Genomic DNA, 17,407 nt, shown 5'->3' with positions numbered 1-17,407 from the left:
TCTGTTAAAAAACAGTTTGTGATTGCTTTCCATTTTATTATGACCTTTTAAAACTTGGATTTCATTTTATTTTCCCTTCTTTTAATTTGTTTTTAACTGTATTGTTCTGATAGACCAGGACATTCTCTTCTTTAGGTAAAATATTGTTCTTTCACCATTCTACCTCAATTTAATAGATACACAAAAACTACCTGGGGCCTATGAAGTTGTGTTTTACAATGAAACTGAGGATGATCCAGGAATGATGTTATGGAGATATCCAGAGCCTAGAGTGCTTACCCTTGTGAGAATCACCCCAGTTCCTTTTAACACCACTGAAGATCCAGATATTAGCACTGCAGATCTTGGAGATGTACTTCAGGTTGGTAGCATTTTTATTAATCTAAAACAACTTTTTAAAAATGTAAAACAGCATTTTTATTAATTTAAAACAACTTTTAGAATGTCAGTGGGAAATTAGTTTAAAAAAAGTAAAAATACACCTCTGATTTATAAAGACAAGTAGCAGCACTACATGAGAAATGATTGATTCTCAATTTGTTAGAGTTTACTGTATGCCACCCAACTCCAAACAGTTTCCAGTGTTTGGTTTCAGTAAATCTAAAAAAAGAAAAATGTCTGGTACTCTGCAGATGTAATACTACAAATTCCTGATGGATGGCATATTTAATATAACATTGGTTTTCGTTTCCTGTGTTTTTCTGTTATTTTTAATGCATTGCTTTGTCTTGTAAGTCATTTACAGCTAATCTGGAATGAAGCTGCATAGAAATTTTAGAAATAACTAACTACAGGTATTCCTCATTCAGCAACCACTCATTCAGTGTCAATTCGAAGTTACAACACCACTGAAAAAGGGAACTTACAACCATTCCTCATACTTGTGGCTGTCGCAGCGTCCCCACAGTCACGTGATTGCAATTCGGGTGCTTGGCAACCAGCTCACAATTATGATGGTCTCAGCGTCCCATGGTTACGTGATTGCCATTTGTGACCTTCACTACTGGCTTCCAACAAGCAAAGTCAATAGGGAAGCTGGCAGCAGATTGCAAATGGCAATTGCATGACCATGGGAAACTGCAATCACACGAGATTCGCCTAACAATGGCAACTGGAACTGCTGCAACTGCTGTTGAAAGTCAGCGTGACGAAGTTGCTGGTCCCAATTACCATCATTAAGCGAGGACTACCTGTAACTTACTAAATAAGTAACAGATAAGAATAGGATGGAATGCATCGTTTGCATATTTTCTACTCACACACTATATGGCCTCTGTTTTTGTTTTTATTTAATTCAACTTTGCTCAAATTGCCACTACATTCTTCATATGCAGAAATCACTCATTTAATTAATTAGTTGATTTAATTAATACCCTCTTTGAGTGACTACTCAGAACAGCTAAGTGATTCTGTTTTGCTTTCAAATGAAGCAGCACTGGATTATTCAAGTTTGTTATTAGACAGGATAAAGTATAAAGATAGAAATATTGAATGTGTTCCTTTTGTGAAACAAGGATATTTTGCAATGTTGGCACACATGGGCAACAGTGTGAGCCAGTTGCCAAGCACCCAGCACCCTCACATTCATCATCCATTAAAAAGTCTGTGGGCTTGTACTCTTTTAAACTTTTAACTCTCTGATGTAAGATTTATAACTCTATTCCCTTTCTGCAATACAGCAAGTAGTAAATGTCTACATATTTTTTTTTCTTCTGGGATCTGTGCAAGAATCAGTATTTCATGTCATTTGGGGGCAATACAACAGGTAGTCCTTGACTTACACCATTTGTTCAGTGACTGTTTGAAGTTACAACGGCGCTGAACAAATAGTGTTTATGACCAGTTCTTGGAGTCCCGGCCATCCCAGCACCCCTGTGGTCATGTGATCACAGTCTGGGTGCTTGGCAATTGGCTCACACGATCGGTTGCAGCGCCCCACAATCACGATTGCCATTTGTGACCTTCCCTGCGAGCTTCCCCCAAAAGTCAGTGGGGAAGCTGGCAGGGAAGGTTGCAAGTCACTGGGGTAAGTCTCCCCCACCCGCACAGCTTTCCCCAGCCCTTCTGCACCCATGCCATGCTGGCCACTCACACATCCCCACACATCCTTCCTGGGCCTTGCCACACACCCCTCACACCCTTGCAAACCTTCCCTAAGCCTCACTACACCACCCTCACATTCTCCCTTGCACCCCTGCACCCCTTCCCCGAGCCTTGCCACACCTCCCTCATACCCTCATACACCCCCTCGCACCCTCCCCCACCCAGCAGCAGCCACTTACCTGCCTGCTGGCCTATTTGCAAGCTGCCTGTGCTGGCCTGCTTTGCAAGCTGCCTGGGACTTGCAATTTCCTGCCGGCTTCCCCACTGACTTGGTTGTAGAAAGCTGGCAGGAAGTTGCCTCATCTAATGACCATGGGATTTGGTTAACAACGACAACTGGGACTGCAGGGATTGCCGTTGCTAAGCAATGCAGTCATGCTTTACCACCACATCGGTTAGCAAAGGAAATTGCCATCGTAAGTTGAGGACTACCTGCACAGAGTATAAAAAGCAAAAACCTACTGTTTTGTGGTTAGAGCATTGGGTGAGGACTAATTCAAATGACACTCAGCCACAAAATTCACAGAGTGAACTTTCAGCCTTAATTTTTGCTTACCTCATTGAGTTCTTGTGAAGATAATGTTGAGCAGGTAAATCACATTCACTGGTTTGAGCTTGTTAGAGGAAACACAGAATATAAATTTAATAAACAATGCTATTTTGTTCACATTTTGTTTTAGAAGAATATGATTCATTTAATTCCAGCATTTTTAAGCAGTACCAATTTACAACAGGTTTCATTGAGGTTTAGAGAAGACCAAACTTCAGAAGTAAATCTGTGCTAATGCAAGAAACTTGCGTAATTTGCTTGTTTTGTGCCATTACTGTGTTTTGACACTTCAGAAAATACAAAAAGAAAAGAAGGAATATGAAACATGTATAATCAGTGGTTTCTACTTGAGCAGAATTCTACCTTTCCCCTTCTTTCTTCTGCCACTATAATCTGTGTCTTTCAAAAAAGGAACAGTTGAGACAGGAAAGCTATGTTGCATTCTTGGAGGCCAATATAATATAGTTTATATTTATTTAAGAAAATGTAAGAGGGAATGGTATGTATATGTTGTTTAGTTACATGAATTGTTCTTGAATTTACATAAATGTTTCTGATCTAAAAATGTATGAGCTAGCTATTTATTTCTAGCACCATGTTCATCTATAAATAGACTTTTTAAAAAATGTACTACTATTTTATATAGCACTCCTTAAAATAATGCCTAAAGAAAGTATGGACTTTGGGGCAATTATCTTGAAATTTGTTGCAAGTCATAACTTTAGGAAAGATTTGACACAGCAGTCAATGAGAAAACAATTGTGAGGAGCATCAAAAGCGTTCATATTTTTATTTTCGGAGAGAATACCTCATTTTGTGCTCACTCGTTTTACATTTCCCATTGAGACTACAATGTTGAGTTGGCGTTTGAGAGCCTGGGAAAAGGGCTTTTTGGAAAACCACACATTTTACTGATGTTTGAGTCATTTCTCACATTTCAGAAGCAAGTATTTTGGAAATCCAAATAATTTGTGTATGACATGTAGTGATTTAAGTTCATGGTATTAGCAAAGAAAGCCATAAAAATTCTACCACAGTTATCAACGGCAAGGAATGAATTCTTCCCTAGTTTAAAAGTCTGCAGTTTTTTGTGCAGTGGCCTTTGAAGATAGACTTAAGTCATGAGAAATTGGGTCGTTTAATTAATTAATGGTGCTTCAATTAATTAAAGACAGCCCAGAATTTGCACTTGGCTAAGAATGTGGTAGCAGAGGAGATGAATGTGCCCCAACACCCCTTGTTGAAATAGCTGCAAAGGTTAGTGGTTGCTTTCTGGGTTCAAATCAAGGTTCTTGTTCTGATCTTACAGAGCTTGGGTCTAGATTACTTGCAGGACCACCTTCACATATCCAAGTTACTGCATGTTCTTAGATCTTCACTGGGACAGCTTTAGCAGGTCCTACCACAGACATGCTTACATCAACAGCTAATCCTGCTTTTTCTGTGCTAGAGGCTAAATTGTAGAACACCTTGCCCATTGGAGTTGAGGCTGGCTCTTCCCTGTTATAGTTTAAAATGGGGATTGAAATATTTCTTTTTACTAAGATCTTTTAGAGTTTTGTATTTCTAAGCCACCTAGAGGAAAACCACAAAATGGGAGTGGGTAGCATATATAAAACAAGAGTGGTCAAGTTATGAGTTCTGAGGTCTCTCTTTTTTTACTGTGTTCCCAGAAGAAGTATATAAACTGGAGATTACTCTCCCATATCAGTGTCATTTGGGAAAACTTTCATGGAAAAATTAAAACTTAAACATTTGAGAGTTTTGATTACCATATTATCTCCTGGTCCAAAAACCAGGCCTTGGTATAGATTTTAAGAGCACCATGAGATTTGCCTAACGGGGGGGGAGGGGGGAGTTCCATAGAGGCTCTTTGCATTCACACAGATGATGCCTGATATTTTAACTACGATTAACAAAAAAGCAGCATCAAGTTTATATTATAATCAAGGAAGTTTTAGATTTTGTACTCACCCTCTGTATTTCACATTTTACAGGAACTCTCAAGAGAGTTTCCCCCAAGGACATTAATATATGGGGGTGACAAGAGAGAGAGATGGGAGGGGGCATTCTTTCTGATGCGCAGTGTAAGGTATGGTTAGACTGCCTATTTTGCTTCTGTACCTCAAGCTTCTGCTGACATAGGAACTGTTTGGCTGAAGGTCAGTTAAAGAAACTAGGAATGCTTTTGCAAGTAGAAATCTTATAAAAGTTATAAGGTACTAAGCATATAAAAGTTATACTGATTGTAAAGGGACATTTTAACAGTTTGCAGAATTGCAAAAGGAAATGGAAAGATGTGGTTAAGCTAAAGGCCAAATGTCTTGCCAGCTCCTAGACCCATTTCCTGAGCATGCATGAACTTTTGCACCTGCTCTTGCTTCTAACCACACTATGCAACCATATCCTCTGCACGATTCGGGCAAGCTAGATAGCAATGCCTTATATGAGGAACCCCTGGAACAAGTGAGGACTAGAGACTTGACTATTAGTTTATGCTGCTTAAGCTAATGTTATGCCAACCCTAGAAGGCGGGCACACTTGTGTGTGTGACCCTCCTCCTAGATGCTTCTGGATGACAAAAAGGTATAAAAGCTGTTGTAAACTGTTCTGGGTGTGGCTGCTCCCTGTCTACTTCTTGCCAGCTGGACAGAGACCAGTCCACCCTGCTTTTCTCTTGGCCAACAATAAAAGCTGTATTTGCTTTTGAAAAACCTCTGTCTGCAGTCTCATTGGAAATCATGGAATCCAGGCTAGTGAACCTTACAGCAGTATCTGGGCCGTGTCGAATTTAAATGTAAAATAATGGCATTTCAGCTTGGTTGCGGTAATTTGTAAGTGACAGAATATTTTGTGCATATATATAAGAGTTGCATTTTCAGGGTTTTTTTTGTTACTGAGTTTTAATGAAAAATTCATGAACAAAAATGACTCAACAATTAAAACCCAATAACATAGTGTATGTTTCACATGTATACATCTCCATTATTAGATCTCAGGTAGCAGGGTGGGGAGAAAAAAGTGGTAAGCACTGGACTAGATGTCCTGATGATCTGACTCACATGGGTAGTTTTGTATAAAATGGTATAGTGGCTTTGCTGCAAAAAAAATGCAAAGCCAGATAAATACTAGGGACAGAATTCTTGAAACTATTTCTTGTTTTCTGTTGTTGCTGTTGAAGTTTTAAGACAGCTTGTGGATAGACACATGGTAAAAGACTAGAGGCTTTTCTCATAATGAAACTGGTTTTGTATTACTTTATTTCCATATATATGTATGCACTTATGTGTAATGCATTTTTCTTTTCCCTCTGAGCCTGTGTGTTTTGTGAAACTGCTTTTTAATGTATGTTTAGTTGTTCGTTTATTTTTCCCCCCATTAATGAGACTTGATGCAGGTTTCGTGGCACATTTTAGCCCAGAGTTCCATTCAGCACACCTGCATTTGCTCTAAACCTAGTAGCTTGATGAATTGATAAGATAAGCTGGCCACATGCTTTTTCTAAAAATAAAGGAATGTTATGTATTTCTTCGTAAAGGTTAAAAACTATTTCTCATGGCTCTTGAATTACCATATTCTGATACCAAGGGAAAATAAAACCTCAGCTTAGAGTCTTGTTTGTACTTAGAGGGCTTTCCGGACAGGAAGGCAATCTTGATGCAATGCAATAAGCCACAATACCAGTGGGCATTACAGGTGAAAAACGTGCAGCTGTGCCCCATACCGCAATATATTACAAATATACAGTGAATATTTCCTGTACAGAAATAAGGCTTGGCTAACTTTGTTTCCCAAGAGGAGATCACATTAAAATGTTATAAAATCATGATTTCCTGCATTTGAATACTTGTGGTTTCTCAACTGGTTCCAATATTACAAAAGTTTTTTTTATGACTTCTATTAGTTGAAGATGTATAGAAGCCTCATTCTTAAGTAATCTAAAAGGCAGAGAGATATGTAAAGAAAGAATTCTTTTTCAAGCAGACATGGATTTTCTTGACATTTCAGCTACATAACTGAGCATTCTATGGACTTTAATAGAAAATCACATCTGTCCAAGTATTAGTAAAATGTGCATACCATATATTAGTTGCTGAACCTTCCCCTAAAGAAAATTTAAATGCAGTAACATAGAATAAAAAAAAATCAATACAAGATTTCCAATTGTAATAATTTATACATAAATTCCATTGAAATCTATGCATCATAATTAGTTTATTTCAGTCTATATGTATGCACTTATATGGGATGAATTTGTTTGTTGCTAATAAATTCCTGTCATTGTTTATCAACATAATACAGGTAGTCTTCACTTAGCAACCATTTGTTTAACAACAGTTCAAAGTTATGATGGCCTCGGAAAAAGTGCTTTACAACCTGTACTCACACTTACAACCATTACACCCCCCACGGTCATGTGATCACAATTTGCGACCTTTTTTACAATGGTCATTAAGCGAATCACCGTGGTCATTAAGTGAATCACATGGTTAAGCAAATTCTGGCAAAAAACATCCATTGGGGAAGCTGTATTTGCTTAATGACCATGTGATTCACTTAATAACTGTGGTGATTCACTTAATGACCATCATAAAATTGGGTCCGGTCACGTGGTGACTTGCTTAACGACCGCCCCACTTAACAACTGATTTTCTGATCCCTATTGTGTTGTTAAGTGAGGATACCTGTAATGTACATATACCTATATTTGCATATTTGTTGTGAGTCTCCCAGAGTTCCCCCATTGGGGGGAGATGGGCGGTTGAAAAATTTAATAAATAAAAATAACTAAAAAATAAAATATCCCAGGTTACTGTTATATAACCCTTCAGGGATTTTGCTTCTGATCAGTCAAATCAGTCATTTTATTTCAGTCATTGACCAGAAAAACAGGTCTTTTTCTCTTTTTCAAAGATCTATTTTTTTGGTCAATGATTGAAATAAAATTTCACATTTAACTTATGGAATATCAGTGCAGCGTATACAGTACAGAAATTGACTAGAATTTCTATATAATCATATAAGCTATATAATCATGTAGCAATGCAACTGAAATTATAAGTTTAATTTAAGAATTTGGGGCATGAAAATTAATATACTATGGCATTATGCAATTTGAATAAGGCATGTAAGTGATTATTTAGAATAATAGAATACTTACCAGCCTACAGTATAGAACCATTATAATGCTAAAATCCATGGGAAAAAGCTATAATTAATATTAATATTATATCTTGCTTCTGATCCTTTCAGTCAGTAACATCAAAAATGGAATGTGTGGCCTTCTGCAATCCTCTTACAATTTAAAAGCAGGTGAAAACAATATACAGTAACCCTCTCATGGACTTAACAGCTTTACATGATGAGAGGACTCATTAGCTTCAGTGACCATTAAAGTGATGCTAGCAGGAGTTCCTAGTAAGTCTCTCTAGTGAGATCAAAGGAAGCACTAAAGTAAGGGTAGCCCACAGCAGAGGTGATGTTCTTCAGGCTTGAAGCCAACCTATCTAGGATAAAGAACTTCAGAATTAAATCTGTTTCCAGGAAAATTGTATGGGCATGTCTGAAACATTTGGACAACTTTGGTTGCCAATTAATGAAATCCTCAGGTTGGAAGGGACCCCTCTAGTTACTGGAGAGGAACATGGAACTTCCACAAATAGATCTGAAGGTGATAACTTGGTTACACCAAGTTGCATAGAAGTGTAGTCACTGATGATATCAGCACTGAAAGAGAAGTTCCTGGTTTTACAAGATCACCTACAGTTGGAGCATGGAATGTGAAAATGATGGACCAAAAGCCCCCTGCAATTGTCAAAACAGAAATAAAGCATACAAAATTAGAGATCGGTAGCCATATAAATTGACATAATAAATAAATAAAATACAAATAATTTTTTAAAATACTATTTATTTATTCTGCCCCCATCCTTGAGAATAGATTTGCAGATTGCTAAGTAGGTATGACTGGTGACCAAAATCATTGTTTCATTTGCCCAATACAGCCACCTCTGATTTCCTATTGTAGAGGCACTCTGAAATGAGCTTTTTCAAATGATACTGTAATGCATAGCAGAAGAAGAGTGAGAGGAGCCATTTATTAAGATAGGAGCATCTAGGCCATGTTAGCCTTTGAAGAGCAGAAATAGAATTTTAAATTGGGCCTGGAAATGATTATTTAGTGAAAGACTTGTGCTATTCTGTTGCTGAACAAATAGATGGAGGGTTGTATTATATTTCAGTATGCCCTTTGGATTGCCCAGTGGATATACCCGATGGATACTGATTCCTGTTACTAGTTTCAGTGTTTCTAGCTCCTATGGATAGTACTTTAGCTATTGTGTTGGTAATATTTTTTTGTCTACTATTTCTTTTAAAAGCTATGTATTCTGGATTTTTACAATTGGCATAATGCCTAAAGAAACTGTTTTGCAAGACATGTGGTAAAGTTAAATAAGTTAGCCAAGAATAAATAATTTATTTATTGTAGAACCTTCCATAACGTCTCCACATTCTTATAGAGGGAGTAACACTTTGGGATTTTCAGCTGAAACTTATACCAAGGACATTGTTTTTTGCTTCCACACACAGTGATCGTGTGAGGGATGTAGAAGGAATTTATCAAAAAGCCTTCCTTCCTATCTATATTAGTAGCAGTGGCAGTAAGGCCTTCCAAAAATGGCTTAAGGACCACCAACAAACAGTTGGGAGATATCTGGTATCACACTGTTGTCTGTTCAGTGGGTGGCTGATATCAGTTTAGATATACAAAGTTCTGCTAAGTTTCCACAACCTGAATCAAGTTCCTCTGCACTTGGGTACTTTAGATGGAAGGCTCTTGGCATTATTATTCAACAGGTTTTGTGCAGCTCTTCCATCTTTTCCTCCATATTTTTTTCTGGAAATGTATGCATTTCATTTATTTGCTATACAGGCAGTCCTTACAGGCTATACAGGCAGTCCTATACAGACATGACAATTGGGACTGTAATTGCCATTGCTAAGCGACACGGTCATAAAGCACAATGTCATGTGACTGCGCTGCTTAGGAACAGCAATTCTGGCACTCCTGGTTGCCATTGTTAAGTGAATCACCATGGGTCATTAGGTGAGGACATCACATGGTCACCATTTGTGAATTCCTACTGGCTTCCCCATTGACTTTGCTTGTCAAAAACCAGCAAAGAAGATTGCAAATGGTGACCACATGATGCTGCAACATTGTAATCACGAGCTGGGCTCCAAGTACCTGGATCGCGATCATGTGACCACAAGGACACTGTGATGACTGGAACTCCAAGGACCAGTCATAAGTACCACTTGTTCACCCCATTGCAAGTTCGAAAAGTGGCTGAACAAGTGGCCATTAACTGAGGACCACCTGTACAATTGTAGGCCAAACAGAAAATCCACATAAAAACCAGTACAGACCACATTAAAACAATTTGAGAATGGATAGGAATAATAAAGAGCAATCAGACTGCTTAAGCTAGTTTACATATCAACAAATGTTACTGGCACACCCACCTTCTCATAGCAATTGCAGGGGTGAAAATTTCATAATTTTCAAAGAAATTTCATCTCTCAATAAGTAACACATAATCTCTAATTAGAGCCAAGCCCCTACTGTTCAGTGGAGAAATTAGCTCTAATTGTCAGGCAAGGTACAGAAGACCACACACACTAGAACGCATATAACAGTTTCATTCTCTAATTTTGAGCACACACATCAGTTTTCCTGTAAGTGATGCTGTTGAATCTCCCCTCCAGCATCTTGGAGAATAGAGTGTCAAATCTTGCCAAAGTGAACATGCTTCTGTGTAGAGCAGAAAGAGTGTTGTAAAGAAATTTAGGGATAGCATTAAAACTGTTACTGAAGTCTCCATAATGATGATAGGAGAGTTTACATCTGTCATTTCATAAATCTAAATCAAAGACTCTCTTTTTCTGGTCCCAACATAAATTAGCACAGGGTGAGAACCCACAGTGAACCAGATTAGAAACTATTTGCACTTTTCAAGTGCAGATATGTTTGACTACCAAGATAATCTGAGTCAGGGACGCAAATACTTTTCAATCAATACTTCAGAAAACAGTGTCTCATATAAGCCTTGGATGCTTCTAAAGTTTTTGAGGTTTTATTCTCAAAGGTTGTGTTTGTAAAAAAGTTACACAATACTCTTAATAACAGATTTATTAAATTACCAGAAACTTAAAAGTTGATAAACTCCCTTTCCATAAAAATCCTCTGCATCTGTCTGCTGCATCTCTTTCTCGTAAATTTATAAAAATGTAAAAAGTTTACAGACCTTGATTCATGTTCCCCCACTAGTAGATAGAGAAGTTATTCAAGGCTTCTGAAAATTAACCGAGGCTGTGTCTCAATGTCAAGGTAAATTGAAATACCATTATCAAGTATTGAAATGACCAGCCATTGAGCAGGGTAGTTCTGTGCACAGCTTATATTCAAAATATCTCTAGTTTGCAAGATTAAACCATGTCATCTATTGGATGGATTCACTTTATAACCAGAGTAAAGTAACCCATGGTAGTGCCAAGCTTTACATGTAGTTCCTATACTGGATTCCAACATTTTTCCAGCTACTTAGCATCAGGACCTAGAAAGAGAATTTTTCACATATTAAGTACAGGATTCTCTTTCTCTTTCTCTCTCCAAACATACATATTAAATATTACAGAATAAAACTTTCAAATTAAAGGACTAATTTCCATGCAATCATGGACCCAGCACCTCTTCATTCACAGATTAATTACTGTCTGAAATATATTCTGCTTTGCCTTGTATGGTTACCTATATTTTGTTGAACTTGTGATGTTCAGAGAATGCAATCATGAGGAAACAGATTCAAAGAAAAAAAAAACTTCCAAGGAAAAGTTTTAAAATATTCATCTTCAAAAAGGTAGATAGTTTATTACTCAGAGTACAAAAGAGAAAGCAACTTATTAATACAGTTACCTGCTAGCACATTTTTATTCTGAATACATTACCTGAAAAATAAAAAATTGCAGTGACAGCATAACAGTAAATGTCAAGGTTTGGCAGCTGTGCAGATCAAGGAAAACTCTATTGCTGGTGAAAAGTGAAGTGGTAGGACATGTGAAACAATTAACAGACCTTGAAAGGGACAAGAAGAGAAATAAATGAAGAAGAAACAAAATTCCAATTGTCTATAAGGAATTAAAATTGTAAGTTTCATTCAGGTTGTCCTCTAGAATGTCATCTTTAGAGCCAAAATGTACAGAAGGCCAAATGCTGTAGGATTATATAAGCATTTTCAAGAAAAAAGAACCAAAGATATGCCTCCAGATATTGGACTGTCAAGGACCTGAAGGAGAGAACTGGATGCTAATTTGTTAAGGACAAGGAACCCCAAACATTTGTTAAAAACAAATTGGGAAAATATCTACTATTTATTATTTTACTTATAAAATGTACATCATAGAATCACAGGGGCATCTGGTCTAACTTCCTGCTCAGTGCAACTGTCTTCAAACCATTCAGACAAGTGGCTGTCCAATCTTTTCTTGAAAATCTCCAGTGATGGAGCACCCATGACTTCAGGAGGCAGGCTGTTCCATTGCATAGCAGCTCTTGCAGTCCAGAAATTGCTCTTCATTTAAAGTTTCCTAACAGTGCCCATTGCAAAAACTTTAAGAAACTGTATCTCACCAGTTATGGGCTTCTTGCTTGGCAGCTAGAGACATTCCAAACAACACTAAAAGGGATGCATTAAGAATTGGCAGATTTATACAACGCAAAGACTAGACTTTGGGTTCAGTGGATGCTTTATCAGGAATAGTAAATTGTGTATCTTTGAGTAGCCAGGAAGGAAATGGGGTAAAGAAAAAAGTGAGGATTCCAGCTTAGAAATGAATGTTAGAAGCTAGAGTTGGGTGGAAATAATAGAAAAAATCATGACAAACCAAGAGGAATCCTGGGTCATCTTTATATCAAATGACTATGCTGATTGTGTAGGTGAAGAGAATGAATGGACAACAGTAATAACAGTAACATAGGCTCTGATAAAGAAGGTGCATCTTGAACAGTAAGCAGAAACTTCAGGGAGAGCTGGAATTATATGATTTTTTTTTAAAGCAGACCATTAAAAATTATTGCAATAGTCAAATGTTATTCTGAACATTATGATCCTTTAAGAGATGAAAACGCTTCACAACTTAGTTTTCCAACCAGAACCCTGCATTGGGTCAAATCAAGGTTTTGCCATGTGGGTTTCCTGGTTGGAAAGTGACTCAGAATTGGAGAAACCTGATTTGATGCTCCGGGGTGGCTATTTGGCTTGCTTGAGATAAAGTCCAAATGTTTATCACTGTTGCCTTTCAGCTTGTGCCACTCTTGGAAGATTTCATGATGTACAAAATGAAGAGAGATGCTATGTTATGGCTTCTTATGAAAATGCATGTTTTAACAACATTGATGCAAGTTTCTTATTGCAGTAACGATAGCAGCAATATCTCTAGAATAAGTATTATTTGACATGTAGGGAGAATATTAATCTTATTTTTCAAGACAAAAGGAATACAATTTTATTTTTCTTATGGGACTCTCGACAGCATCTAATATCCTCACTTCCCCTGCCCATGAGTCATTTTGTACAATATACTTGATATCCAAGTTTTAGACTTATTATTTTTGGCAGCTGCTACTGCATAAAGCATTCATCTTCCTTTAAAATTATCAAGCTGAGCCACTAGTCATAACCTATCCACCCAGAAGAACAAATAATGTGGTATCCATAGAAATATATAATTTAAATCAGTTTAAATTCTCAAATTCAATTCATAAAGATCTCTGCTGCTATAAACCTGTACATTTCAGTGAGACTTCCTTCCTTCCTAGGCATTTGTGTGCTTTTTTGGTTTTTGCTTCCCAAGACCTAGCATTCTGTAAGCAGTTACTCAATTATGAACATATCATATTTATTTTGTAACATGAATTCAATTTTCCATGTATTCTTTGTATTTACTGATATAAATGGGCTTTTCAGTATTGCATATATTAAAATGAAGGATTATATACTAAAAATCCTGCTTTCTTTTGCTGTTTAGCTTTTTAATAGCCAATGCTTTTTTTTTTTTTAAGTGTCTTTAAACAGTTAACTCAAACTTGCCAATGATTATATGGCCAGTTCCTAGTGTGTAATAAAATGGCTTTAAGAGATTAAGAGGTTGTTCCAAATCATGGCATTGCCTAAAAATGAAATCACTTAAATCACTTATGCCATACATTAATCCTATCGGGGCACATAGACTTGGAAGGACAGCAAGTAGGACAACTGGGGAAAGAGATCCAGGCTCACCCCCTACTCCACTAAGCAGATGAATTCCACTGTTGCCAGTAATCATCTAACTGGTACTACATCAGCTCTGACGAGTGTCTGGGGATTCTTAGAGTTGGAAAGTGAAGATTTAATGATGTACTCTTAGGTATGTTGTGTGCAGTTAGGGGCTGTGCTCCCTCGGATTGTCATTATGGTATATTTATCGGTTAAATTCTTCTGGCAGGCCATAGTGGAAATTCAGAAAACTACATTCAGCTGCTTTGTATGCTACTTATTGCTGGATTCACAGAAAGTAATAATACTTGTTTCTTTCAGGAAATCAGTTACATGGGACTAATCAGAGCTGGGGTGAGATCCCAAATTAGGAGATATTCTACATCAGATTAGAGCAGTGTTTCTCAACCTGGGCAGCTTTCAGACATGCGCACTCCATGCTGGCTGGGGAATTCTGGGAGTTGGAGTGCGCACGTCTGAAAGCTGCCCAGGTTGAGAAACACCAGATTAGAGGATCATATAAAACTGGAGGCAAAAGAAAACCTGTCCCTTCACCCAGTGTTATCAGTGGAAACTGCTTTCATTAATGAAGTCATACTCTGGGATTTCATGCTATGCTTTATTGCCTCTCTTTTTACATTTCTATAAAAAGCTGTTAAGTAAAAAAAAAAAAAAAAAAGAGTTTTAGAACTTGGTGTGGATCACACATTATTTCTCTTTATCAGAAATTTCAGGACCAGCAATGACGTTCAGATCTGCTACCTATGTAGAGGAATTGGTGGATTAAGGGTTAACAAGCTGGTGTAGATAAGAACAATTTTTTGATGGTTGGTTTCTCTTATGACTAAGATGGGGTGGATATCCTATCCTGAACTGAGTCACACCCTGCATGAAAAGGTTCCAAGAAGATAATTGTTCTCTATAATAGTTCCTGATCTATTACAGATGTGCCCTGGGAAATACTGCTTTCTGTCTCCAGCTTTGCTATATGTGAAACTGGTGTTTAAAAAAACCACTTATTTAATCAAAATCTAGGGAAATATATTGTTAATGCAAGCACAGAATTCGATGATGATGATGATGATGATGATGATGATGGGATATCTGCTTGCATTTTGCTTTGCATAATTTAGAGAAATGTATACACATTGTATGGTAGTTAATATTCCCTTTGTATGGTAGAAATATTCCCTAATCCCAGTGAGATAAATATCAGTGTCAACTGTATTAATATGAAACCTTTAAAATAATATATTAAGAAGATGACTGACAAAGTGCTGCTTCTTGATGGCAGCATCGGTCCTTTGGAATGGTCTCCTAATGGAGATGAGGTTGACTTCCATCTTAATTGCTTTCCAGAAACAGCTCAAAATCAAGTTCTTCCAGAGGACATTTAGGTTGTGATGTCACCTTGGCTGAGGTTTATAGCTGGGGCTTGTGTTTATATATTCTGAAACTTATATTTCAATTTTAATCTGATTTGGGATAGTGTAATCATAATTGTGTCTTTTATCTTTATGAACTGCCAAGGGTCCTTTGGGATTTCAGTAGGATGGATGGATGGACGGATGGACGGACTCTGCGTGTGTGTGTGTGTGTGCCAATAGATAGATAGACATACAGACAGACAGACAATGTGTATTAATCTGTGGGTGGGTGGATAGATACGCAGGCAGACAGACTGTGTGTGTGTGTGTGTATTTATGGATGAATGGACAGTCAGACAGAGAGACAGATAGATAGAGGAACTGTAAATCACACTGCAGATAAATGTTTTTGAATTTGTCAAGAAATGCCAGGCAACTAAGATTTGTTTGCAACTGTTACAGATCCCCTGCAGCTTGGAATACTGGGATGAGCTCCAGAAGTCATTTGTTGCTTTCAGAGAATTCAGCTTATCGGAAAGCAAAGTTTGTGAGCTGTCCCTGCCAAGCATCAACCTAATAACTGACCCAAAAGAACTTGTAGCTTCAGATCTTTGGAGAATTGTTTTGAACAGCAACCAGAATTCAGGGGATGACCAAAGGTAAATACAATGTTGATTATGAAACAGTGTTTTATTTTATAGAGACAGATCATGCTATTTTTGAACCACCAAGCTAGGACACTGAAACAGACGAGAACACATGACTCTTCAAACTATTTATTGTTTACTGCAAGAAATCTTGCTTAGATAGATGACTGAAACACCACATTACAGAGGTCTAAATTTGCAGGTCTGGAAAAATGCTAATATATGTATGATCCAAGCCTTTCACTGGGTATAGCTGGTCATGATATAAAGAATTCTAGGCAAATCTTGGGTCCATGTAGTCCCCTCCTGTCTTTCTCTGGCATGATCACAGACATTGGAAGCTTCTTTTTTTAGTAAATCACAGTGTTACATCTGAATCCTAAGCTACAGTTATATTTAACTGTGTTTTGTTGAGATAAGCCAGGTACGTAGCCCATTGTATCTAGTTTGTTTGTTTGTTTGTTTGTTTGTTTTATTATTAAATTTGTATGCCACCCATCTCCTCCAATGGGTGGCTCTGGGCGGCTCACAATTAAAAATCAAAAACCTATAAACAATTAAAATACCCCATAAATAATTAAATACTCAATCCATTAAAATCCACTAAAAACAAACCCTATACATAAATACTAAAGACATTCAAGATGACCGGGGGGAGAGTGGTAAAATCAGTTACCCCACAAGCCACTTCCACTGATGCGAGCCCCCATCTGGCCCCCAAGCCTTCTGGCATAGCCAGGATTTCACACCTTTCCTAAAGCCCATGAGAGTGGGGGCACCCCGCACCTTGGGAAGAAAGTTAGCATATTTCAAAGAAATTATCAAGATTAACCACAGTATATCCAATTCAAATAATAAAATAAAATAAAGTGAATGTTTATAAATTTAAGTTTGTGTTCAACGTGAGGAATGTGTTTCTGATACATTGCGTCCTCACAGCAATCTGGTGAAGTTAATTCAACCAAAGAGATCATAATTGACTTAGGATCATCTGGGTTCATCTGTAGGCTTCATGACTAAATGAGATTTGAATCCTTTCTTTCTTGACTCTAGTCCAACACTTTAAGAATTATACCTTATTGGTATTCAAACTGAACTCAGGAGCATCAGAAATATACTACATGCACAGGTACCATAAAAAAAAAATTAGTATGTATCTTCTTGATTTGCTTGAAAGCATCTACAGCAGTTGATGAAATAGGAGAGAAATAGAAGATAAGGTTTTTTTATAATGCAGGAGATTTTAGACACAGGAAAATGAATAATATTTATATCAATTGACCTGATATGATTAACGGAAGCCAATTTTTTTTATTGATTTGCTTTCGTGAAGCTCATACCATCAGTTGATCATATTAAATGATTTCTTGGTGTTAGTTGCAAAGGAATGCATTTTAATCATAGTAAAGTTAAATGTTTTAGGCA

General features: G+C 37.2%; 1 protein-coding gene across 3 annotated transcripts in view; it reads left to right on the top strand.

Moving 5' to 3' along the window:
- The window catches only part of VPS13B (vacuolar protein sorting 13 homolog B), a 403,839-nt gene that overhangs the window by 310,694 nt on the left and 75,738 nt on the right, over positions 1–17,407 (top strand). For all 3 annotated transcript variants that reach the window (XM_088149087.1, XM_088149086.1, XM_088149088.1), the window contains exons 39-40: positions 177–361; positions 15,798–15,994. In XM_088149087.1, coding sequence (XP_088005213.1) covers positions 177–361; positions 15,798–15,994 — 382 coding nt within the window. The remainder of the gene's footprint in view (positions 1–176; positions 362–15,797; positions 15,995–17,407) is intronic.

This window comes from Python bivittatus, unplaced genomic scaffold (assembly GCF_059951505.1).
Source record: "Python bivittatus isolate LINGU-HERP-01145 unplaced genomic scaffold, Pbiv_v1 ctg000590_np1212, whole genome shotgun sequence".
Lineage (NCBI taxonomy): Eukaryota > Metazoa > Chordata > Lepidosauria > Squamata > Pythonidae > Python > Python bivittatus.
Note: the sequence above shows the minus strand (reverse complement) of the source record. Positions and strands in the feature narration are given on the sequence as shown.